General features: G+C 53.2%; 1 protein-coding gene across 5 annotated transcripts in view; it reads right to left on the bottom strand.

Moving 5' to 3' along the window:
* KIAA1671 (KIAA1671 ortholog) overlaps positions 1-26,241 on the bottom strand; it is a 201,523-nt gene that overhangs the window by 83,491 nt on the left and 91,791 nt on the right. Inside the window, exon 1 of one of the 5 annotated variants that reach the window (XM_072725196.1) lies at positions 18,714-19,194. The exons of the other annotated variants lie outside the window; for them this stretch is intronic. Within the exon in view, the coding sequence (XP_072581297.1) occupies positions 18,714-18,764 (51 nt within the window). The 5' untranslated portion in view covers positions 18,765-19,194. Of the gene's footprint in view, positions 1-18,713; positions 19,195-26,241 lie in introns of those variants that run through there. 5 annotated transcript variants of the gene reach the window in all.

Below are 26,241 nucleotides of genomic sequence, written 5' to 3'. Positions count from 1 at the left end.
AATAATAACTACCATACTACCTTCCGTTCCCTCTGCCAAGTGTTCTCATTTCCAAATGGACTTAATGAGATCCTTTAGAGGAAGGACCTCTCTGAGCAATTGAAAATGTGTGCAGTAATGAGATGCCAGCAGCGAGTGTCACTTAATGGAAACCAAGTGAACAGAAACAGGTCAGTGGAGGGGGTAGCCATCACTTGCATGCCTACCATGTGGGCTGAGCACAGCATCCACCAACCGCCCACTGAGGTCCTGTCTCCACTTGAAAGACAAGAAATGTGGACCTCAGATTTGACTGCCAACCTGGAAAGCACAGCCCAGAGTGCCTGGGTACAAAATCTGGCCTGCCTACCAAAAAGCTGTGTGACCTTGGGCAAGTTGTTGAACCTCTCTGAGCCTCAATATCCTGGTCTGTACACAGAGATGATTAATAGTAACTACTTCATTTTTTTTTTTTTTTAAAAAAGGTTTTATTTATTTATTTATTCATGAGAGACATACGGAGAGAGAAAGAGACATAGACAGAGGGAGAAAAAGGCTCCCTGCAGGGAGCCTGATGTGGGACTCAATCCTGGGATCTTGGAATCACCACCTGAGCCGAAGGTAGACGCTCAACCACTGAGCCACCCAAGTGCCCAGTAGTAACCGCTTCAGAGGGCTTTTGTGAGGAAGAAGTGAGACGCTGCCTGGGCATCGCTTAGCACGTAGTAAGCGCTCAGAGACTCTTCCAAGAGCTGGATTTGAACCAGGCACCTTCCTGCTTCCAAAGCTTAGTCACTTCACTTTCCATCCTTCACCCCCAAGTCTCCCTTCCTTTCCCCCTCTGCACTCAGCAGTGACTTCACCTCTCACTACACTGCAAGAAATCAAAGCAGTCAGAGGAGAAAGAACTCACCCTCTCTTGCCCCCCCCCATCCAGGACCCCCACCTGCTTCCCCCTCCTACTGCCAGAATGACTGGGGTGCATGCAGCCCAGGCCAGCCCTCCTCTTGTGCACCAAGGCACCACCTCTCACCAACTCCAGGAGATCAGCCCCGCATCCAACTGTCCCTCATCCCCCTGCGGGCCCCAGGGCCCCCCTCTGCTGGGCCAGCTCCACTGGGAAAGCCTCAACATCACCCATCTTTAAAAGCCAGATGGAGGGAGGCCTGGGTGGCTCAGCAGTGGAGCATCTGCCTTCGGCTCAGGTCCTGATTCTGGGGTCCTGGGATCGAGTCCCACATCGGGCTTCCTGCATGGAGCCTGCTTCTCCCTCTGCCTATGTCTCTGCCTCTCTGTGTCTTTCATGAATAAATAAATAAAATCTTAAAAAGAAAAGAAAAGCCAGATGGAACTTCTTCAGTCCCATCCCCCTCTCTGCTTGGAAAACTAATGACATCTGAAATGTACAGCAGAACAGAACTCCTGATGCCCGGCCCCAGATCTGCTCCCTCCTCACTCCTGCCTCTTGTCTGTTGCAGCAAAAAGTGCCACCACCCACCCCACTGTCTTGGCCAGGAGCCTGGAACATTCCTCAGTTTCTCTTCTCTCCTCACCACCAGCTCCTCAAAACTACAGCCTGAACCAGATCACTTCTTCCCCACCCCTCCATCCTGCCTCAGCACCAGAGCCAAGCCCCTGTCGCCCCTGGCCTCCCCGCTCTATCTCCTGCCCTTCTAGGTAGGGCACCCCCCACACACACAACAGCCTGGATGAGTTATACAATCCTCCGTGTCATCATGTTAGCCCCCACTGAGAGTGCTCCCTCAAGCTCCCCACGGCAATCAGAAAAACCTCCAAATTCTCCGCCCTGGCCCTCAAGACCCTCACCTGCTTCCCTCACTTGCTCATTCGTAGGCCAGCATATTGGCCTTACCATTGGTCTCAACCCCTCCAGCCCAGTTCCCACCTTAGGGCCTTTGCTTGTGTTGCTCCCCTGGCCCGAAAATCTCCTCCCCCAGATCCCCACATGGTGGCTCCTTCTTTCAGATCCCTGCACAAATACCATGCCCTCCTAGAGCCCTTTCCAGTCTCTGCTCCACTATTCTGTGTGATTGTCTTCAGGCATTTATTGGTATTTGCTATTCGTATATACCCACTGTCTCTCCCACTAGAACACAAGCTCTGCTAGGGCAGGGACCATGCTTTTCTTTTTCCACAGTAATGCTCAGGGCCGAGACCAGCATCTAGCACAGAGGAGATGGAGCCTGATGGACACGGGCCTGGGAGGTGCCTGACAAATACTTGCGGGCTAAAGCACGTCGGCCAGCAGAGACTCAGTAGGAGGATCCACCTCTCAACCCCACACTGTACAAAATGCACTTCAAAGCCAAAATTCTGTAACCGAGATACAGCGGTTGAAGGTCTACTGGAGACCACACGTAAGAACACAATCCACTGTATTACCCAGTAGCCATGGCAACTGAAATCTTCAAGTACACTTCTCTCTCGCTTTAACTTTTTATGCAGAAATTTCTAAAGGAAATGTTCAGATTCCTTTCTCTGGTGACATTCCACAGAATACGCATCCTCATTTGGCTCCCAGAGGAAAAAAAATGCAAAATGTCGGATTCCTACGAGATAAACTGGTTTGCAAAGAAAGACGATTTTCATTTTTCTAAAATGAGTCTAATTCTGAGCGCAGAAACCAAATCCTAGCAATAAGGATTACTAGAAGCAGACAAGAGCTGTGTTTGTTTGTAATCAGGCACTTTAACCTTCATGAGTTCACTTAGTCATTCAACAAATATTCACAGAACGCCTACTGTGTGCCAGGTGCGGGGCTGGACTCTGGGGATGCAGCAACTGGATGAGACAGAGGAACATCTTCCTGCCCTCGTGGTCACTGTGGTCCAAAAGGACAGCCATCCAGTGGAAGAGCATTCCCAGCAAGGAAGGGCAGCAAGTGACAGGGTAGAGGAGAAAGGAACGAAATGTGGGATCATGTACATCTATGATTTGTTGGCTGTGTGACCCTGGGCAAGTTGCCTTGCCTCTCTGAGCCGGGGATAAAATGGTAGGAACAATATTCTTTGATGGAGGTGCTACACGGGCCCAGTGAGAGGACAGAGAAAATGCCTTGCGTGGTGTCTGGTATACTGGTATACAGCAAGCACTCAGTAACTAGCAATCCCCTTTACCTTACAGAGGAAGAGGAGCCAGCCCCTGACTGTGTCTCCCATAGGGGCTTGGGAAAGGTTCTCGGGGCATCAGGTTTTCCCAATGGAATGCCCGTGCTCTAGGGGACCGAGGGACTCTGGAAGACATCCAAGCTTCCATTTTCAGAGCAAACGTGCAGAGGAAGGTAGGGGGAGAGGACACAGGGGTTAGCCACCAGCTGACTTAGTCACCCGCTACCTGGGTGCCCACCTGGGCGGCCAGAGGCCTGGGAACCGTCCAGGTGCAGAGCCAGGCTGCACAGGCCAAAAATCAAGAGCAGGGGGGATCTCGAAGAGAACCTGCTACTGTGGGCTTCTCGCCAAACTAGCCGTGTGCTCGGTGAGGCTGCGCAGGGCCTTGAAGACTTGAGGAGAAGCACTGAGATCTCTCGGTTGAGAAGGCATTGGATGCTGAGGGCTCCTGAGCTTGAGAGGCCTAGAGGGTTCCCTGAGAACCAAGAACGGGAGGAGGCGACTGGGCCAGAACCCTCGGAAAGAGCCGCCTGCACTCCCTGGATTCTCATAGCTGGAGAGAAACTCTGACCAGTGATCTGACCCTGGAGCATCAGGTGGGGTGCAGGCATGAGGGCTCAGACCGCACTCATGTTTGAGGGCCGGCCACGCTGTTCTCAGCTTCCAGCCCGAGTCCACACACACACACACACACACACACACACACACACGCTCCTTCTGTGCAAACACCTCCCCAGCCCCCTCTCTCCTGGCCCACTTAGAAAATCTCTATTCAAACCTTCAGATGACCCAGCAGGTCCTGCACAAGGCTGGGCACCTGTCCTGCAGACACAACATGCCCAGGGCACCAAGAGGCCCACATAAGCACGTTCACTGCAGCCTCGCTTACGGGGCGTAAAACTCGAAATGACTCACGTGTCCAACCAGAGGGGACCTGGTTCACTAAATGACGGTGAGAGGACAAATCTAGACCCATCAGACAGAATGAGAGGCCTACTGTGCTCATAGAGAAAGAGCTCGTGTTTACGGGAGAAGGAAATACCACGGCATAGAACACTACCCATAGCAGAGCAAGACCTGATTTGTTTTAAAGACGTGTGTGTGTGTACATGTGGGAGGATATACAGAAACGTGCACAGGTGCAGGTACAGTCTTCCGTGAGCAGAGCACATCTCTGAAAGGAGACGTCCTGAAAACGGTCACCAGGTTTTGGGGAGCAACAGCAGGCTGGAAGTGACAGGGAGCAATTTTCCTTTAGAATGTAATTTTGCTCTGCTAGAAATGCTCACCGTGCGTGCGTGTGTGTGTGTATCACTTTCTCGATTAAAAAAACACGACTTCTTTTTTAATGTTTGGACATCACCTGTCTTAAGACTTTTCTCCCCCTACCTAATCTTGCCTGGGTGCATGGAGGCATTCCAGGTATGGCGTGACTGCCATTTAGGAGGGTGTCCCCCCCTTCCTCAGAGGCAGGGAATATGGGGGCCATGCCTCTGCACCCCCTCTGCGAGTCTGGCACCTCGTGGGCTTGAAGAACAACAACACTGTCAACCCTCGTTTACCCACTCTCATCTCAACAGATTTCCATGTTTACCAAGTTACTGTTTATTAAGCACTGACTACTCGATGCGAGCCAATCTACACCTGGGGTCTCGCTAAATTAAGTCAGTAACCCTCGAGCCTGGCCGGCTGTCACAGATGCTGTCAGTACCACCCACCCAGGTCCCCTGGACTGGCAGGGACACCCACCCCCCTGGTTCTGGGGTGCCTACTGCCACAACAACAGACCTTGGCTAACAGAGGAAGAGCCGCCCAGCTGCCCCAAGGTGGGCCCCGTCTGGAGGTGCTGTTCACCCTCCCAGACTCCTCCAGGGGTCCGGCCGACTCTCAACCTGTCCATCACTAACTCCTGTGCGTGTGAATCCCTGTCTCAGGCTCTGCTTGTCGAGAACCCAGCCTGAGGCACTGCCTCCCGATCTCAACTGGGGCAGGCAGTTCTCTAAACACAGTTGCCGGGAATCTGCTGAAATCCTATCTCTGCGAGTGCGCCGCCTTGGCACACGGGAGTTTAAAAAAGCAAGAGACATGGAGCCAAGTGGGAAATAGGATCCTGGGTTTTTTTTATTTTTTTAAAGGTTTATTTCACATTTAAAGTCAAGAAGGCAGATTTGAACCCTGGTCTCACAGACCCCAAAGCCCCAAAGCCTTGACTGTTCTGTGCTTGATGCTATTGGGCGGTTACCTTGCCCGGCCATGTCAGAACAAGGTGATCTGCAGGGGCTGGCTCTGTGGTGTAGAACATTCTCCTGGGCTGCCCTTGCCGGGTGCAGCACGAGAATAGAAACTGCTAACACGGGCAGGAAGAGGGGCCTCAGGGAGGTACTGATCCACGGCCAGACGGTGCCAGGGCCCAGAGGGGTGCCTTGGCCCCACTCACGGCCAGCCCGGCATGAAGAAAAGAGGGAAGCAGCTCTCAGGCAGGCTTTCGGGGACTTCCTGTCCACCTGTGCAGACTGGAACAACAGGAAAAGTCTGCGGTGGGGCCCAGGGGGCAGGGCAGGGGCCAAATCGAGACGGACGAGGTCCACCCCGCCAGCCTTCCCTTCTCAGCCCTTCTTGGGGACAGGAACTCCTACAAAGGTCAGGGCAGCCCATGAAGCATCTGCTAAGCACCTGCTGTATGCTTGGTCCTGTACTAAAACCGGCATAAAGACATGGACAAGATACAGAACTTACCTCCTCTACAAAGTTTCATTTATTCACTCATGTGGTCAGTTAAACATGCATTTATTGAGCACCTACTGTGCACCATGCCTTTATTGAGCACCTACTGTATACACGCCTAGGAACTGGGGAGTTTCGCTTTTCATTCATTCACTCATTCTGCTGAACATTCGTCAACAGCGTGAATGGGTGTCAAGTGCTACGTTGTGCGACAAGAACACAAATACGGGGCACAGTCACTGCTCTCAGGCTCATCCACCCATTCATTTCTTCATTTGTGCAGTACAGTGAGCCCTTATTGAGCGCCTGCTATGTGTCAGGGGATGTGGGTAGGAGACAACCTTTGCCCTCGACCAGCCAGCTGTTCTTCACTCCTTCATCCCTGATGGGTTCAGCTCACCAAACAAATACTGGGTACCTACTGGATGTTAGACCCTGGAAGGCCCATGAATGAGCCCCAAGGCTGGCCCTGGAGGAAACAGAGAACCCAGTGCTCACACAGGGGTGAGTAAGGGCTTGGTTCCTCCATGGGGCCCACAAGACCCCACTTGACCATTCCTCAAAAGCTCCAAGAGAGCCAGGCAGCTGGGAAATGTGCAGAGCGCCCTCCTCACAGGGGAGAGGGGGTAATGGGGGTAACTCCCCAGTTCCTAATGGGGGAACTCAGCACACAGGGAGAGAAACCGCTCAAGATGAGCACCAAAGGCAAGAATGGGTGAGTGGGGAATAGATGAATCAGACACCTAAGTGAGAATTTTCAAGAACTCAAGGAATATTCTAAGTTTAGAGAAGGAAGGGAAAAAGAAACAAGTCAGCCCACAACTTCCGACAGTGGCAAGTCTGCCACCAAACTGCCAACAGCCTTGTTGATTTCCCTGGGTGCCCCCACCCTCACAGGCCAAATGTGTCAGGAAACAACAGGCGTTGACTCCACTCCCTCCTGGGGCTGTGGGAAGGATCCCACAGGTTTATCTGCAGGAAGCCTGGCACATAGTAAGTGCTCAATAAATGACACCTAGTCACATTTTCCTTCACTTACAGTTGTGGTGGCTTTGAAACACAGCTGGCAAGTCATTTGGCACTCGTCCCATTGAAAGGTGGGGTCCAGGGGCACCTGGGTGGCTCAGTGGTTGAGTGTCCACTTTAGGCTCAGGGTGTGATCCTGGGGTCCTGGGATCGAGTCTCACATCGGGCTCCCTGCATGGAGCCTGCTTCTCCCTCTGCCTGTGTCTCTGCCTGTCTCTCTCTCTCTCTCTGTGTGTGTGTGTGTGTCTCATGAGTAAGTAAATAAAAATCTTTAAAAAAAAAAAAAAAGAAAGGTGGGGTCCACCTCCCCTCTCCCTGAATCTACGCGGAAGCTTGAGCACTTTGATCCACAGAGAATAGCAGAGGTGACACTGTCCATCATGAAGGGTGATGTGGCAGCTGCCTCATGGGCCCCAACACCCACTCGGGGCGCCCTGCGCCACCACGCTGTGGGAAAGCCTGGGTTGCAGTGGCTGCATTTAGGTGCCCACTCAGCGGTCCCACAGAAGACTAGCTCCCGAGTCATCACAGGCCCCAGGGCAGGGAGGTGAGAAGCTTCCGGAGGATTCCAGCCCACAGCCATTCAGGGCTCCCAGCTCATCCCAAGTATCACAGAGCAGCTGTCCCCACCGAGCCCTGCCCGATTTCCCGGCCCACTGAATACTCATGCCTAATAAATAGTGGTTGGTTCTCACCCTCATGTTTTGGAGTGGTTCCTCAAGACAGCTGATACCTGCCTGTCGGAGTCCCTGCCCTGAGGACCTTGCACAGTCTGAGAGGATCCACTAAACCAGGAAGAGTGGGACAGCTTTGCAAACTGTAGAGCTCTGTGCACCCAGGAGCACCCCCCACCCCATGACCACCCACACCAGCATCAGCGCTCCAGACGGGCGAGGGCTCTGCTGCTGTCCCGAGCCCACCTGATTTGCTGCCCTGTAACCAAGCCTGCACCCTCCCCCGTAGCCCGGGAGACTCTGCCGGAGGTGACTGGGGCTGGCCTGAACTCATGGGGCAGGTCAGCGCTTTGTTTCCAAGAAGGGACTTAGGTCATCCCTCTGGGAGGAATGAACTGGAAGACAAAGGCTGCTTTCAGGGGCCCAGGCTGCTCTGGGCAAACACAGGCGGTCAGGGGCAGAGCAGCGGGCAGGCCCCCCACCCCCACTCCTCACCCCGGGAAGGTGGCCAAGAGGCCACCACACCAGGGCAGCACCAGGTCTGCAGAGGGCCTTCCCTCCCTGGCTGCAGCTTTTGCAACTTCACCACTTCCTGACAGTGGGGGACCCAACCCCAGCCCCCCCACTGAGCCACCTGTGCTCTTCCACAGGCCATTTCACTGCTCTGAGACTCAGTCTCTGCATCTGCGAAATGGGAATGATGACAGCATCTCCCTCCCAGGACTGCCCTGAGGACACAACGAGGCCGTGCAAACCACTCTGCCTGCTGCCTGGCCGCCGGGCCGGAACTGCGTGTATTTCCCCCAAATTTGTATGCAGAAGCCCTCGCTAGTCCCAGGACCTCAGAGCGTGATGGTGTTTGGACTCAGGGCTTTTAAAGAGGGGGTTAAAATGAAGCCACTTAGGGTGGGCCCCGATCCAACCTGACTGGTGTCCTCCGAAGAGATTAGGACACACAGAGATGCCAGGGGGGGAGAAAGTGAAGACCACGCGAGGACCCAGGAAGAAGGCAGCCCCTTCGCAAGCAGAGGCCGCCGGGGAATCCAGCCCTGCCGACGCCCCGATCGTGGGCTCCTAGCCTCCAGAACTGAGAGGAAACACACTCCTGCTGTTCAAGCTACCTGGGCTGTGCTATTTTGATATGGCGGTCCCCCTGAACACACACTCTGGGGTTCTGTGCACCCAGGAGCACCCCCACCCCGTCACCACCCACACCAGCAGCAGCACTCGGCGGCGGAGGGCTCTGCTGCTGTCCCGAGCCCACCTGGTTTGCTGCCCTGTAATGAGGCCTGCCCCTCCCCCGTAGCCCGGGAGACTTCCCCACAGGAAGAGGTAAACAAACATCTCCTGTTACTCTATTATACATTTATATTACAACTATAAAATAATAATATGTTAACACGAATGTGCTTATGTTTCTTTAAAAACTTGTTTAAAATTTTTATTTATTCATAAGAGACACAGAGAGAAAGGCAGAGACACAGGCAGAGAGAGAAGCAGGCTCCCCGCAGGGAGCCCGATGGGGGACTCGATCCCAGGATCCTGGGATCACGACCTGAGCCAAAGGCAGATGCTCAACCACTGAGCCACCCAGGCGTCCCAAATGTGCTTCTGTTCTATAAATACATGTTTAATATAAAATATTAATACTATAACGTGAAACAGAATACATCTGCAAACAGTCCCCCCCCCCCCGCCCTCACAGTTTCTACATAAAATAATGGGTTTTCTTAAAAAGAAAGCATGATTTTTTTTTTTAAACAAGATGTTTTCTGAAACTAATAATTTGGACCAAATTTCTTGACAACCTTCTCATGCTTACGTTACTTCCCCCTTGAAGAAATATTTATGTTGTGTCCTTCAGACTCCAAATACACCCTCAAACGTCCCGCCTCTTCCAGAACTGCCAGGCCTCTGCACCTGTGCCGGTCCTGCCACCCGAATGGCCTTCCCCTCTGGTCCTACTCAGGCTTTAAGACCCAGCTCCGGGCCTGTTGCATAGCAAGTCGGCTTCGAGTCAGGCCAATGATGGCATTTCAGAGATGAAGGTGGTGGCCCAGAGAGGCGCAGTAACTGGTGCCGGGTCACACAGCTGGGACAACACCCCAGGATCCTGGCTCCCAGGCTGCCTCCCATGTATCAGTTCTGCCTCAAGCACAGAAATGGTTTATTCATTCAGCTTTTAAGTCCCAAATCCAAGTTCCTTTGCAGCTCTGGAAAAGCCCTCTGCCCACCAGTGACAAAAGTTGGTGGCAAAACAGACCTGCATCAAGTTTTTCACTCCTCCATTACGAATGGGCTGAAGCCAGATTTGCTACAAACAAAACAAAAAACAAAAAACCTTGCAGGTATAACATCTCTCCAAGAACCACATCCTAGGATTCAGCAAAACTTACCCAAACCCCCCTGGATCATTTACACTCTACACCATACTCCCTTCCCCATACTGGACCCAAATCACCAGGGGCCAGGGGCTGGCCCGGCTCTTCAACTTATGGCAATAGCTTCTATGACTTCTCAGGCTGCAGTAGACCTCGGGGTGCAGAGAGTGACCAGGGGCTCCAGGTGAAACAGGCCTGCCGCAGAAACCAGGTTCTGACGCCTCCCCACCGTTTGACCCTCAGACAAGTCAGGTTTCCCTCAGCGTCCCCATCTGTAACATGGAGATAATTCAGGCACCTGCCTGGCTGAAAAGGGTTATACACCCTCAGGTGTGTAAAGGGTACAGCCTTGCACTGGAAAGGCCACTGCTGGGACACCCGGGTGGCTCTGTGGTGGAGCATCTGCCTTTGGCTCAGGTCGTGATCCTGGGGTCCTGGGATTGAGTCCTGCATCAGGCTCCCCGCAGGGAGCCTAATTCTCCCCCTACCTGTGTCTCTGCTTCTCTCTGTGTGTCTCTCATGAATAAATAAATAAAATCTTTTTTAAAAATTAAAAAAAATAAAATAAAATAAAAAGGCCACGACTGCTCAACGCGATTTGTTAGGACAGGAGCGCCCTCTAGTGTCTCAATCTGGAAGTCGCCCTCCGCTGGCGCAGCCGGTTAACTTCCTGCACCTTGCGGGTTCCGAGGTGGGAAGAAATGTAAAAAAAGGTGCACACTCCCATCTGTTTAGTGCCTACTGTGTGCCAAGTGCTCTCCCTACTGGTCCCCGCAATGAGATGCTTATATAATCTCCATCGAGAAAGGGGGGTTTCTCATCCCCAGAGAGAAAACTGAGGCTCAGGGACACGAAGCCACTTGCTCAAGGTCACACAGCAGGAAAGGCTGGATTTAAACCCAGGTCTGTCTGACCCCAAAACTCCCTTCTTTACTGAACTCCTAGAATAGGGAGATTGTGCACAGGAAAAAAAAAAACAACTCTAAGGAGAATCTGGTCCTATACTTCATTATACTAATAGAGAAACTGAGGCCCAGAGAGGGCAGGGAATGGCTTTGGGGTCACATAGCAATCACACTTGGGACTCCTGGCCCCCAGAAGTGTTTTGCCCACATGTCCCACCTCCCCCCAGAGTTTCTACTCTGCATTTATCATTCCTTTTGGACGTCAGAGAATTGGCATGTCCCTTCCTGGAGCCCTGGAATGTCTGAAACTCAGCAACGGCTCCTTTGGGACAGCCAGGGCTGCCAGCCTGAAAGCCCTCCGTCCGAGAGCAGGGTTCATTTCAACTGGTCAGCATGAAGCTCCCAAGGGACAGGAGGGTAGTTGAGGCCCACCAAGGACCCAAGAGGGGCCCTGCAAGCCTGAGGAGCCACCAGCATCAAAGGGTCCTCTTTCCATTTAACGCTGAGGATCCTGCAGACTCACGGGGGATGGTGGTCCTGCCTGGAGGGGCCTCCTCTTCCAAAGTCTCTGTTCAAATGTCACTTTCTCAGGGAGCCCCTCCACTGGCCCCACACATCAAGTCCTCCTGAGCCTTCTTACTTGCTTACTTCCTTCTTCCCACAGCACACTTTACCCCTGACATGCTATCCATGTTCTTGGGTATCATGCCCATTGTTCATTGCCTGAACCCACTAGAATGTTAATCCCTGAGGCAGGGATCTTTGCCCATCTTGTTCACTGATGTTTCCCAAGCACATACATCGGGCCTAGCACATGGGTTTAACTGAACTGAATCAAGGGCCTATTAGTCTATACTGGCATCAGTTGCAAACACTTATTCAAGACCTACTATGGGCTGGCTTTGTTTGCATTACCTCACTGAGTCCTTGGGACATCCCACAAGGGACATGCCATCATCATCATTCCCAGTCTATGGATGGCAAAACTGACTCTCTGAGAGGTTAAGTCCCACACTCCACTAGTAAGCAGCTCAGCAGAGATCAGAAACCAGAAGAGCCTGACTCCAAGACCCTGTTCTCTGCTCTGCAACTTGGCTTCATGCTCATGGCTCCAGTCAGATGCAAACCTCTCATGAGGCAGGCTATGGCCCAAGCGCCAGGCCCAACTCAAACAGCACAAAAATAGCCAGTTCTTCTATTTCAGCCACAAACACTGAAAGCCAAACCAAGCCTTCAGGCATTCTGAAGGTGCCAAGATCTAAGATTCAGAAGCTAGTCATAAAAACAACAGGAGCAATGGTGATTGCTGACAGGCTTGTGCCGAGTGCCAGGCACCATATTCAAGATCACGGCCAGCTCATCCTCATGGCACCTCTGACCCACTGGGTCAGTCGGGTGGTCCATCAGCAACCAGTAGGTGACAGGAGCTGTGCCAGGGGCTGGGTACTCAGCAGTGAACAGGACGGTGGCCCTTCTGCCTGAGGGAGCATGTGCAGTACCTGAGTACATTAGCTTCGATGTCAGACTTCCCAAGTTCAGATCCCAGCTCTGCCCCTTACAGGCTTTTTAGTATCAGGCGGGTCCACTCAACCTCCGGGAATTTCTGTTTTCTCAGATGTGAAATAACCATAACACCCACCTCCTGGGGCTGTCATGAGGATCATCACAATGCCACCTGTGGGTGAGCCTGGAGGTTAAAGACCCGGACACATATACACCGTTGTCTCCTGGAGGCAGTGACAGGCTGAGTAGTGCAATCAACAAGTAGCAAGGAAGCCCGAGACAAGAACAGCCAGTCTAACCACATTTAGACATTTGGACATTTTTCCATTTAAAAAAAAAAATCTGGTCATGGAGTCAAGCATGGGGAGATGAAGCTTACCAACCAACCACAGAGGGAAACAAAGTGGTTTCCCCCATCATTCCATGCAGACCGAGCCATTGAACCACCCACCCTGGCAGGAAGAGGCAGGCACAACCAGCAACACAGGGTACTGACCCTGATCTCGGACTGCATGCCACGTGGCATCTTCCAGAAGAAGCTGCCGGAAGTGACCTTGTGGTAACCTCCTTAGCTGTGAGTGACACAGAGGAGAGGTAGGTGGCCAGCCACAAGTCAGCCTCCGAGGCTCACCAGGCCCAGGAAAGTCTGCATGTGTTGGGGGGGAGGGGGCAGTGCAGGGTGTCTCTGCCATTATATCAGAGGTGTCTCCACCCTCCAAAAAAAGAACATCTGAAAACAGAGCACCCGTTCAAAATCCAGCCTTGTGCCAAGGATACCAATGCTCCTTATCTCGGTGAATCCTCAGCACAGCCCTGCAAGGTGGGCTGAGCTACCTTGGGAAACTGAGGCCCAGAGCAGTAATGGGACTTGCCTTCGGCAAAGCTGGGATTCTCAGCCAGAGCCCTGGCTGAGACCTGGCATGGCCCAATGCAACATTCTTCTCTCGTTTTCCACCTTGCAAAGCTTGGTGGATAAAGAGCTTTCCTATAGGCTGGCAAGTCACCTTAGTCCTATAGGCCTCAGTTTCACCATCTGAGAAATCGGAAGAATGAGCTCCAGGAAGTAGCTGAAGTGACATACAAGGGAGACCTGGGCTCAGTCAGATTCAGGCTCTGACAATTCCTAGCTGGGGAACCTTGCATGAGCTCCTAAACCTCTCTGGGCCCCAGTTTCCCTAGCTGCAAAACAAGGGTGATCGTGAAATCTATCCAGGGGGTTCTCATGAGGATGGGATGAGACATCCTTGGAAGGCACTAAGCCCAGGATATTGTAAGTGTTCGGTAGGCATGGTGCTGGGGCTGTTATTAATTATCATTGGTAATTATTATTATTATTATTATTATTGCACCCACTGCCACTACTGTTGTCAATGACAACCTCAAGCAACCAGTCTGATGCCAATGCCCCCAAAAGGCCACCAGCCTTGGGACTGTTTGGCTGGGTTATCCCAGGAGATTAAGTAACTCAAAACAGTCATGGCAGCTCAGCTGCCAGCTACAGTTACTAATGATGTGAAATAGAAACAGTCTCCATCCACTGCGTCACAGCTGATGCTGGCTGGTGAAGGGACCTGACCATGGGGGTGGGCTGTTCCTCCCCCGAGAAAGAACGGCAGGTATGTGGCTGGTGGACTCGGGCCACTGACAGGAAGCCACCGACATCCCACCCACAAATGACAAGTCTGCAGAAACCTAGAGCAGCCCATGCTTGGTCCCTAAGAGGCTGACTTACAAAATAACCTGAAAAGTAGATAAAGATTTAAGGCTGAGAGCGCACTTGTCGTGATGAGCGCAGGGTGATGCCCAGAAGTGCCGAATCATGATACTGTACACCTGGAACTGATATCACACTGTATGTCAACTAGCTGGCATTTAAATGAAAAATGAAAAACTGAATTTTTTTTTGGTTGAAATGTGTTTAACTTGTGCTGTCCACACTGGACACTGCATAGAACAGGTGTCAGCCCCCCGAGAGCACCCCCACCTCCCCCACACAAAGGAGGAAAGGGAATGAACATTCAATGCCGGGGAAGGGAGATGAGAGCTGTGTACGAGACCTTGGACTAGTCAGAGGAGGTGAGAAGGGTTCCCCCACTTCTTTCACTCACAAACTCAAGGGGGGCAGAAAAAACTGATTTAAAGCTGAGAACAACCAAGTGATGCACAAGGCGAATGCCTGGGAGCGCCTCCTGTCCACCTACGGGAGAAGACCTAATACATCGAGGCTGGTGACAAGTGCCAATACTAAGCAGCCATTAAACATCATGTCTACAAAGTGTTTTTAAGGGATGTGGCCAAGTGTTCATGTTATCAGTGGGCACGTCCAAAGATGTGGACAGCCAGTACTCAGTGGACCAGCCCATAGTCTCCCCTGCCCCACTATGGGTGAAATTCTTTTTTTAAAGATTTTATTTATTTATTCATGAGAGAGACAGAGAGAGAGAGAGAGAGGCAGAGACACAGGCAGAGGGAGAAGCAGGCTCCATGCAGAAGCCTGATGTGGGACTCAATCCCAGGACCCCAGGATCATGCCCTGGGCCAAAGGCAGGTGCTAAACCGCTGAGCCACCCAGGGATCCCCTATGGGCAAAATACAAGCAGGGTTTTCTCACTCTGTGGTGGGGTTTGGGGGGTGGGCGGCCAGCCCATGCATGCCAGGATGATTGTCAGCAGCACCCCTGGCCTCTACCCACCAGATGCCAGTAGCATTCCCCCCCTCCCCTGGGTTGTGATAGTCAAAGAATGCCATCAGATATTGTCAAGTGTTCCTTGAAGGTCAAAATTGCCCCTGGATGGGAACTACTGAAGGAAAGTTAGTTAATCATTTCTCTAAGAGTATTGCACCAAGAGGTGCCTGGATGGCTCAGTCAGTTAAGCGTGTGCCTTCAGCTCAGGTCATGATCTCAGGGTCCTGGGATTGAGCCCTGCGACAGGTTCTGTGCTTAGCAAGGCGTTGGCTTGAAGATTGTCTCTCCCTTTCTCCCTCCCCTTGCACTCTCTTTAAAATAACAAATAAAACCTTTTTTTAAAAAAAAAACATAGGATAATGGGACAATGAATGAGAAGGAGTAGGAATCTGTAGCAGAGGTAGGGAGAGACATCCTCCCCCCTGCCCACCACCACTCCGGGCCCTGTGCAATAGGCAGTGGTCAGCTGGTCATCCTCAGTCCGACAGTAGGTTTCCAGGACAGAGGAAGAGCTAACATTTCCTGAGGAGCAGTTTCTAGGCTTCAGAAATAAGCTAGAGGTTTCACAGGAATGTCCCAACAAAGCAAATGAGGAAGATGGCATGTCCCCACTTCACAGATGAGGAAGCTGAGGTCCGGTGAGGTGAAGCAGCCTGCGCAATGCTATGGGGCTCTGTTACAATCCAGATCTGAAGCCTGAGGATTTTCCATGTTCTCAATCTTTCTCAGAAGCTCAACAAGCAAGAGCTTCTAGCTTAAATTTCCAGGGAGAGGGCTAATCCCGTTACACGTGCACCAGGCTGTCTTCAGCGAAGCAGAAGGATGGAAAGATTGCAGGTAAGTGCAAAGCCAGCAGTGAGAACACACGGTACCTCCATATTGCACTACCTGGCCACCCGCAGGAGGCAGGTGAGCGACTGGAAATCTCTGGGCTTCACACCTCAGAAGACCTTCTAAACCACCTCACCCCATACCCCTGCATGGTTCTGATGGGTATACTAAGGCTTGTAGAAGCAGAGACTCACCCAAGGTGACACAGAGAGATTGGGGCAAAGCCAGGTAGGGAGCTGTGTCTCTGTCCACCTGACGCTGACAGCATCCCATCTCCTGCCAGCCAGGGTGAGCTCACACTGGTTCCTGGGATGGGTCTTGAGCGTGCCAGTGGCTCTGGCCCTCTGTCCCGCCCACCCTCTGCACAGGCTGTGCCCTCTGCCCGGCACACCTTCCCCCTGCCCTACCCTAGTGTCACCTGCCAGCTCCGGCATATCCCCCAGCACAGCCTCCCGGGAAGCTGAGACCGAGTCATCTGGGAAGCTGAGACAGAGTTGTCCACAGCTCTGTGTGCCACCTCCCCCTAACACACATGTGGCCTTTGTCCCAATTTCTTATGCACAGCCTGGGTCCCCTCAAGGTTCTCATTCACCCCTGCACATTGAGTATCTGATCCTAGCTCCCAACTGCTGCTGGGAAGTGTGTGTTAAGTGCCTGCTGATGTGGCCAGCTCCCACACGGAGCTCCAAGTTCCCAGGGATGATGGGTCGTATCTTGGTCATCTCTGTGTTTCTGATTCTGACACCAATTCCAACATGTTTGTTTGTTTTCACCCAACACCCACAAGCAGTTCTCTGACACCAGCTGGGTGTCCTACAATTTCAACTCAATTCTGACACTGTCAGCCTGGAGGCAGCAGCAGATCCCATGGGCTAAGGGCACAGTCCCGCAAGCTTGCCCCCTCATTTCAGACGCCAATCGCAAGTCTCGGCTGTCACCTGTGCTTTCGACCAACCTGCTGCCTGCTATGGTTCAGATCAGGCTGGGGGGCGGGGTGGGGGCGGGGTTCCCACCACCTCCTCCTTGAGTTTGATTAATTTGCTAGAGCAGCTCACAGGACTTGGAAATATCTTACTTACCAGTTCATTATAAAAGGGTGGAACTAGTGAACAGCCAGATGGAAGAGATGCACAAGGCAGGGTTTGGGGAGAGGGTGTGGAGCCCCCAGGTCTTTGGAGCAAGCTCATACCTCTCTACGAATCTCCATGTGTCCACCAACCCAGAATTCCCTGCTGTCCTTTTGGGTTGTTGTGTGTTTATTTGTTTGTGTTTTGAGACTTCATTACACAGGCACGATTGATTAAACCATTGGCCATTGGGATTCATTCAACTTCCAGCCCCCTCCCTGGGGGTCATGGATGGGACTGAAAGTTCCAATCACCCCCCACCCCCGAAATCTGGCAATTCCCCCAATTCCCCTGGCAATCCCCCTCAGTTCCCCGGGCAACAAGCCCCCATCCTTAGGTGGGGTCCAAAAGTCAGCTCATTACCGTAATATCAAGACACTTTTATTGCTCCTTATCACTTAGAAAATTCCAGAGTTTTAGGAACTTGGTGCCAGAGACAGGAAGGAAGACCAAATATGCATTTCTTACCATAAACCACAGTATTGCAGCCTCCCTCACAGCAAACCCAGAGCCTGACACACACCTGGACACAATAAGGTCGTCAAAACCCAGTGGATGAGAGAAATCAAAGACCCAAATGATCACGGGTGGCTTGTTTTCTACCTTCATTTATATGCTTTTCAGGATTTTCCAAATTTTCTACCGTGTCCCCATGTTATTTTTATAATTTAAAAAAGCTAAGACACGTCAATAAATGTCGCCTTGCATTTAAAATGTGACAATATTCAAACATCAGGGATCACAGGATGCGGACTGGGAGGGTCTCCTGTTTTTCAGCTGCTCCCTGGGGCGCTGGGGAGGGAGCACAGACGCTGGGGGAGAGACCAGGATAGAACAGTGTTTCCTAAAGTTGTATTTTTAGGAGCTCCGGAAAATTCCCTGGGTGAGAAGGCATCTGAAATATTTGCAAACGTTCAGTGGGGGGAATAAATAAAATTTCCCAAGTCTTTGCCTTCTGGGCGTCCTCAACCCGGTGGAAAAATGTTCTGGAAAACTCCAAGCCCCACTCAGGACAGTTCTCCGCCAAGCCCCTCTGTTCAGGGAGCCCTGATGAATGTCACCTAACCCACCATCGCCTCCTGCCCACCCCATAGTTTCACAGACGAGGAAAGAGAGGCCCAGAGAGGGCAAGCAACTTCCCGGGGCATGCAAAACACATCAGTCTCAGAATGAGAACAAGATCTGAAAAAGCACGCTGTACCCCACAAAGCGCTTCCTTGTGCGTGGGTTCCCAGACTGGCATTTCACCAGGAGAAGTTGTGGGGTTTTTTTTTTCTCTGTTATAAAAGAGGAGAGAACGCAATGCAAGGATCCTAACTTCTTTTGCTAAATTCATTGAAAGGGAAACAAAATCTATTCTTTTCATCTCCTAAAAGACAGGATGTTTTCACACACAAAGGCAAGAGGGATATAATTTCAGAATAGAGACTCGCCCTTTAAATCAAAGAAATGTCACTTTCAGAAAACCTCACTAGAGGGTGGCCCTGTTTTTCTTGTTTTTCTCGAGGACTGGGAAAACTTGTGACCGGCTCCCGGGAAGCAGTGATCACTACAGTCTGGACTCTGCTCTTCTCTCTTTGCTCTGCCTCCCAAACCAAACGGCCCCCCCTTTCCCCAACACTCCCTCCACCTTGAAACCACCACTGTTCCTCAAGAAAACAGAGACAGCTGCTTGCCAGACAGAACCCAAAAGCCAACTTGGCATGAGGCAAAGAAAAAGAAAGTACAAGTCCAGGCGGCCACACTCACCCAGAGGTACCGTAGGAGCTTCAGCAAGCTGGGGCAGTAATAATACTCCATTTCAGGTGCCCTGGGGTTCTGCTGCCGGCACTGTGCACACTTCCAGCTTTTCTCTGGATGGGGAAGGCTCTTCCCGCTTGGCTGGTCACGCCGGAGTCAAGTTCAAGGCGGTATGAATCATTCAGAGGCCGGCTGGCAGCCAGGGGACCAGCCAGACGCCCTGCTAATGGCCACGGCCACCTCTGGGGTGGGGATGTCACTGCTCAGGTCCCGTGAGCCTTGCCTGGAACATCTCAGATGGCTGGTCCAGGGGGGCGGGTCCGGGGGCGGCTCCTCCCAAACCCAGCTGAGTTGTCAGGACCCTTGGGCTCTCCCCACCTCCGGATGCTCTGGGCATGGAGGGTGTCTCAGCGGTGTGGCAGGAAGAGCCCGTCAGTGCGTGTGTGCATGCACTTCTGTGTATGTGTGTGGGTCTCAGTGTGTGAACGTGTGAGTACAAGCGTGTGTGATTCCTCCCCCGACCACACACTGAGAGGGAGCGCCCCCATCCAACTCCTCACAACTGAAGGGAAACAAATCAACTCAGATGGATCCCATCAGTTCGCACAGCCCCTCCTGGCTCCGATCAAGTTCCTTCTGGCTCAGCTAAGTGTCTAGCCCTGGAAGGAGGGTCTGGTTGTCCCCATTTCGCAGAGGGGAAAAACTGCGGCCCAGAGAAGGCTAGGGACTTGGTCACAGTTACACAGCAAGTTGGAAACTGAGCCAAATCTGGAACCTGGGGCTCCCCAAGACAAGTTCTGGGTTCTGTCCACGCCTGCAGGTGGTGGGGCTGCTAAAGAAGGGAGAGACGGGCTCCCAGAGTCACCACCACCTGCCAGCTGCATGATGGAGGGACTGGGAGAAGCATCCATTCTCAGAGATTAAGAATGCAAATTACACCTACATCTAAGGACAGCCCTCCCCCCCCCAGGTGAACTTTCTTGGATGTTTCCTTCGAAAGAGACTGATCTTGGCAAGTCCCTGTACCTCCCTGAGCCTCAGTTAACCCTTCTGTAAAATGGGATGGATTATCTCTGCATTTCAGGGTTTTGCAAATTCAGTGAAGTATAATAATACTGAAATATAATACTGAATATAAATAATACTGAAATATCCAGTTTCATTCCCACGGCACTTCCATGGGGGAGGTGTTATCATCTCCACCAGTCAGATGAGTAAAGAGAGACTCCAAGAGGCAAAGGGAGTTGCAGCAGGTGAGTGGCTACCAAGGCCCAGGGCCTCTTGCTCAAGACCACCTCCTGGCTTAGGTCCGCACCAGAGACCAGGGCACAGGGAGCTGTCACCCCAGAGCCAGAGCCACGCCTGAGGCAGGCCTGCTCCCTCCCTCCAGGAAGAGGGAGGGTTCTCAGCAGAGGGGTTGGCTCAGAGCCGGGCTCCCACCCTCCAGACCCCTGGGCCCATCTGCACTGCACACCAGCCCCACAAGCCACTGGGGCTGAGCAGCTGACAGGAAACCCACTGGAACACTGCGGGGAGAGCTGAGCTCAGCAGCAGAGGAAACCATGGGGTGAACTTCAAAGCTCTTCAAAGGCAGGCCTATGGCTTCATCACTTCTTGGCACCCCACATCCGGCAGGCAATGGGTCCCAGCTGCTCACTGCCCACCTGACGGTTGGGGGCTGGGCCCAGCTGAGGATCCAGCTGAAGGTACAGCCAGTGTCCCCATTCACTGCCTGACCGGCTGACGGTGCAGCCAGAAAGCCGGGCCCTGCTAGCTGACTACTGGCTGATGGTAGAGTCAGAGGGTCGGTCCAGCTGATGGCACAGCCAGAGAGCCGAGTCCTGAAGGCACAACCAGAGGATGCGGCCTCACTCGCTGGCTAACGGTCCAGGGGGGGACTGGCCCCCGCTGGCTGGCTGTGTGGCCAGGGTGTGTGTAGTGTGCTGACTGAACAACGGTAACACCTGAGTAACAGAAGCGCAGGATGGGTGCCCTGGCCGGCTAACTATCCCCCACCGCCGTGCCTCCGTGAGTGGAGGCTGCTGAGGGCCAGCTCTTCACACCAGGTCTCCCACCGGCCTGACAAGGAAGAGGATCCAGAGAGGAGTGGGGGGCAAGGGGAGGGGAATGACAGAGACGGGAGAGGGGGCACATGGTCCCCAAGCACAAAGCCTTGCTGGTGAAGAAGAGCCCAGATGGAGAGGCACCGGCAGGGAAAGGGAGGAACCCAAAGAAAGTCGGAGAAGGCGAGGAGACAGATGGCGGGAGAGACAGGGACAAAGAGAACAGAGCACAGTTGGGGAGAGAGCAGGGCAGGGGTGGGGATGGAGACACGGTGAGAAGAATAAACAAAGAAGTGAAAATATCAGACTCGGCAAGGCCAGGATGCAGACCCAGCAGACCCAAGACCGGCAGGTGGGGGTGGGCAGGCACAAAAGCTGGAATCCCCCAAATCCCAGCTGGCCCAGCCCGGGGATGGTCACAGTCACAGTCACCAGGGCATACCCCCAAGAGCAGCAGCCCCCACTCCAGGCCAGAAATAACGTCTACTTAGTCTGGGTCAGTCCCTAGTATGGGACCTGTCTTAACCTGGCAGGGGTGCGACCTGCATGCAGGTGACAAAGGCACCCCCGCGGCCCACACACATACCTTGAACGTCTTCCTATCCTTAGCTCCCATCTCTCCCACCACAGGCCCCTGCCTGCCTTTCACCACCCGACCGCTCTCTGGCCCCTCCCCTACCCAGCGAGCCACGCACCCACAGGGCCTTTGCTCAGGCCGTTCCTCAGTCTTCCTCCCTACAGCGGGTTGAATGGTGGACCCCAAAAGATATGCCCACCCAGAACCTGTCAATGTGACCTTGTTTAGGAATAGGGCTTTGCAGATGTAATCAAGTTAAAGATCTTGAGATGAGGTCATCCTGGATGACCCAGGTAAGCCCTTAAATCTAATTAGTATCCCTGTAAGAAACAGAAGATGCAACCACACGGAAGAGACACAGACTGGGGCCAGGTAGCCACAAGCCATAGAGGGCCTGGAGCCACCAAAAGCTGGAGGAGGCCATGAGGGAGCCTCCCTTAAAATCTTTGGAGGGAGCCTGGCCGGGCAGACGACTTGATTTCAGATTTCTGGCCTCCAGAGCTTCAAAAGAGAGAGTATGTATTGTTTTTGAGGCACCAAGGATGTGGTGGCTCCTTACAGCAGTCCTAGAAAGTGAAGATACCCCCCTCCTCTTCGCCTGGTTCCCTCCTGCTCCAGCTGAGCTCTCTACCCTCAGATTAACCATCCGGCCCCTCTGGCAACCCCTGGCCTGGGCTGAAGAGGGCCCCCCGGATGCAGGGGTCCCAGAGCACCTCTCTCAGCAGAACCTGCTGCTTCTCTCTGCCTCTCCTTCAATCCCTCAAGCCCAAGGGCCCATCCCTGGGCCACCTGTCTCCCCATGAACCAGTGTAACACCTGGCCACAGCGGGTCCTGGTGCAACTCTTTTTTTTTTTTTAAGGTTTTATTTATTTGAGAGAGAGAGAGAGAGCATAAACAGGGGAGGGGCAGAGGGAGAGGGAGAAGCAGGCTCCCCACTGAGCAAGGAGCCTGGTGCAGGACTCGATCCCAGGACCCCAGGATCATGACCTGAACCAAAGGCAGACGCTTAACCGACTGAGCCACCCAGGTGTCCTCTGGGGCAATCTTCTTAATGTCATTCATTCATTCAAACAGAGACTGAATGTATAACTATGTAGCCCTCCTGAGAGATCAGAGCTTAGCAGAAACCTCCCCAAAGGGATGGGAGGTCGCGAAAATTGCCATCCGCATTTGCGAAGGGAGATGAAAACTGGCCGCCCCCCAGGCATGATTTTGTTTGGGTGTTGGGTGATTTTGGTGGAGGGAGGAAGGCAGGCATGCTAGGTTGTTGTATTTGAATACAGGTGCCAGCATGTAAGCCTCGGAAGAAGTGCGTGTAGCGATGCAGATCTCCAGCTCCTCTAGAAATATGGGACCACCTAGCCCATTGGCCTGCATTCCCACGGGGACAGAGCAGAACTGCATGGTGCTGCCTGGGGACCAGATCCACCACATTCTCCTCCTGGTCCCCACAACCCAGGTGTGGACCATGTCCCGGCCCTGACACACACCTCAATTGACCACCCTGAAGGAACGCAGCCCGCTCATCCCTCTGCACCTACTGTGTCCAGGCCCTGTGCCAGGGGCTGGGCAGAGACGGCGCTGGCACGGCCCCCACCTGAGACACCAGAGTGGCCTGCTTGCCCCCCATCCCTGCTGCTGTCCATGCAGTGTGCCTCGCTTCTTGGCTCGGCCTTCAATGCCCTTAGCCATACAGCCTCCAGGTACTGTCCCAGCCAAACTCATTCCTGAGGTATGGGGGGACCCTCCGCCTCCCAGCCTTTGCTCAGACAGGGTCTACGCTCAGAAATGCCGTTTCCATCTGGGAAATCTGACCATCTTTCGAGCCCAAGGCAAACAAACGGCATGTTTCCAGGAAGCCCTCCACGGAAGCATGACTCACTGAGCCCCCTCTCTGAGTGTGTTAGGGTGCTCAGTGTGATGAGAGCCTGTCTCCTCCACGACGCTGTGTGCTCTCCACAGGCAGGGCCTGGCACACAGCCCAGCACTTAGCAGGTGCTCTGTAACCATATCCCAAAGGGCTGAATATTCCCACTTCTCCCAGAGCTTAGTCTCGCTGACAAGGAAATGACGCTTGCATCTGTGTACCCATCACCCACTGAGGGCAGACCTACTGTGTGCACAGCACCCTGTCCGCCACCAAAAGGGACCCGTGGAAGCCATACACATGGCCCTGTCCTCCAGAAGCTGACAGCCTCTTACAGACTCAGGGCACAGACAGAGCAGGAGGCTGTCGGAGGGGGAAATGGAGGGCCAGGGAGGGGACAGCAGGTCTCAGAGAGGCAGCCCAGGGGCCGGGGAACAAGTCTGGGCTCAAGTCCTCATCCCAGTGCTAGCTAGCTGCATGATACTGGGCTGGCTAAGCCCTGTGTGCCCCAGCTCCCTAGCGTAAATTGGAGAGGGGATGCCGGTGCCTGCCCCACAGGGACACTGGGGAGAGGAAATAAGTAATCTGTGGAACCTGCTCAGAGCCGGGGGCTCTCGGGCTGTGAGTGGATGATGGCACTCTGCCTTCAGCACCCTGGCTAGCAGAGAACAAGCAGGAGCCCAAGCTGGGGGTCACCCCACCAACTTGGGGGGGGTTATCTGCCCTCTTCCCCGAAAGGCACCTCTGAGCCCATCTGGCCAGGACAGAGCCAACCCACAGGGCGTCATCATCTGCAGGATGTTGGAAATCACTTAACATGCACAACTGGGAGGCAGTGGGGGGGAGGGAGGTGGAAAATAGGACATTCTTCACCCCTTCGTGAGTGCCCAGCCTGACTGGCTGTTGCCTGGCAGGCCCCAGAGGGCTCCGCCCACCTGCGGAGGGGCAGTGAGGGTGGGGGAGGCAGGGAAGAGGCCGTGGACCAGAAGGAGCCAGCCCAACACAAAGGACAGAAGCACAGCGATGCCTGCTGCAGCCTGGCTGCACCCAAGCCCTCTGCTCGGCACAGCACAACACCGTGTGAGTCCACTCCCAGGACCCACGACATGTCCAAAAAAGGCAACGCTACAGGGACCCAGAGTGGGTCCTGGTTGTCAGGGTCTGGGGAGGGCAGGGGGCGTGGAGACTGACTGCTAACCGGTAGGGGCTTTCTCTCGGGGGAGATGAAAATGCCCTGGCGCCGGCTGTACACTTTCATAAATCCACTAAAAATGATTAAACTGTAGAGTTCAAATGAGTGCCTTTCAGGACATGCAGATTACATTCCAACCTGCTTTTGGAGAAGGAGGAGAAAAAAGAGGAGGGGAGGCATGGGCAGGTGTGCCCCGGCAGCCCCCAGACCCCAGCTGGAGAGCTCCCTCCCCACTGATTCCTGCAGCTCTGCTTGAGCACCTGCAAGGAGAGGGGGTGCGGAGCTGTCTAGAGCAGGGCTCTGCACTCAGACAAGCCTGGGTTCAGACCCCGACTCCGATCCTGCCCACGGCATCACCCTGGACCGCCTGCTTCTCCTCCCTGTGCCTCAGTTTCTTCAGGCATAAGACGAGGCTGATGATAATGTCTCCCCTCACAGGGCTGTTACGAGGGTGGGGTGAGGTGGTGTCACAAAAGTCCCCAGCAGAGGGCCAGTGCTCAGGCATGGAACATCTTGAGGATGAACCATGGAGCAGTGGGGACATTGAGTAAGGCCATGTGAGCCATGGTCCTTGCCTCCAGGGAGCTTATGATCTACGGGGAGAGAAGCACTACAGCAGCACCAGAGGCTAGAGGGCCTGGAGTTCACAGGAAAGGATGCAACCCCGGAGGGCTTCTTAGAGGAAGTGGACCAAGTCTTGGAATTTGACCCAAATGTTCCCCTTCTCAAGAGACCCCATGTTCAAGTAGAAGATCCCGCATCTCTAGAGATGCTTCTGCATAGATCAGAAATGCCATCTCTATCTTCACAGGGCTCTCACGATGGGCTACCTTCACATCCCTCAGATACACACATATGCTACACTCCTTTGGGAAATAAAATAAAAACAGAATTCCTTTTTTTCCCCAAAAACTAATTTCTTCAGAAGGGAAACTTCATGGGTAAAGGTAAATGGGGCAGCCAGGGGCTGTGCAAGCTGCAGGAGACTGTCCCCACTGCAGCCCAGGAGCTTTGATGCAAGGCTGGTGAAATAAAAACCGACAAGCGACTTAAGAGAGCACGGAACAGAGTGACACGTGTACCAAAATCAGTGGCATCTGTTAAAAGAAAACCTAAGTGGTCGTGGAAGGTGTGGTGTTTTCAGAGTGAAGGTTCTAGTGCAGAAGGGGTTAAAAACTAAAAATAAAAGGAAAGGTTGGAACTAGTTCAGCTCCATTTCGTCCTCTAGTGGTCATTTTTGAGCACTGCACAAGGAAAATGGTGCCTTTCTTTTCTTTTTTTTTTTTCCTTTTTCTAAATGGTGCCTTTTTTAAATGTCAGGAGGATAGCCAGGAACAAGGAACAGGGACAGGGACGCGAGGAGGAGGGACAACACAGTGCAACTGCAGCTAGAAAGCCCTCTAGAGGACACTCAGGTCATTTTGGATGCCCCCAGAGTTGGACAGGCCTGCACTGAGTCCCACCTGCACTGGCCCACTGTATGTGCCTGGGCCAAGCCGCTTCCCTTCCCCCAGCCTCAGCTTCCCCATGAGTTAGGGCATGATTCAGCCAGGTGATGGGTGTGAAACAAGCTGCCGATGCCTGGTGTGTTAAGGGAAGGCGGCTGGGTGTGGCCTGACCCACCCACTTGCCCTCACCAGCACTGAATTTTTAAAAAAAAATTTTTTTTGCTTCAACATATAAAATTGGTGATATTTCACATCAAAATCAAGACCCCTGGGACGCCTGGGTGGCTCAGTGGTTGAGCGTCTGCCTTTGGCCCAGGGCGTGATCCTGGGGTCCTGGGATGGAGTCCCACATCGGGCTCCCCGCATGGAGCCTGCTTCTCCCTCTGCCT

The sequence above is a fragment of the Vulpes vulpes genome, chromosome 10 (assembly GCF_048418805.1).
Source record: "Vulpes vulpes isolate BD-2025 chromosome 10, VulVul3, whole genome shotgun sequence".
Taxonomy (NCBI): domain Eukaryota; kingdom Metazoa; phylum Chordata; class Mammalia; order Carnivora; family Canidae; genus Vulpes; species Vulpes vulpes.
The sequence above is the reverse complement of the archived record's forward strand: the minus strand, read 5'-3'. Positions and strand labels throughout refer to the sequence as shown.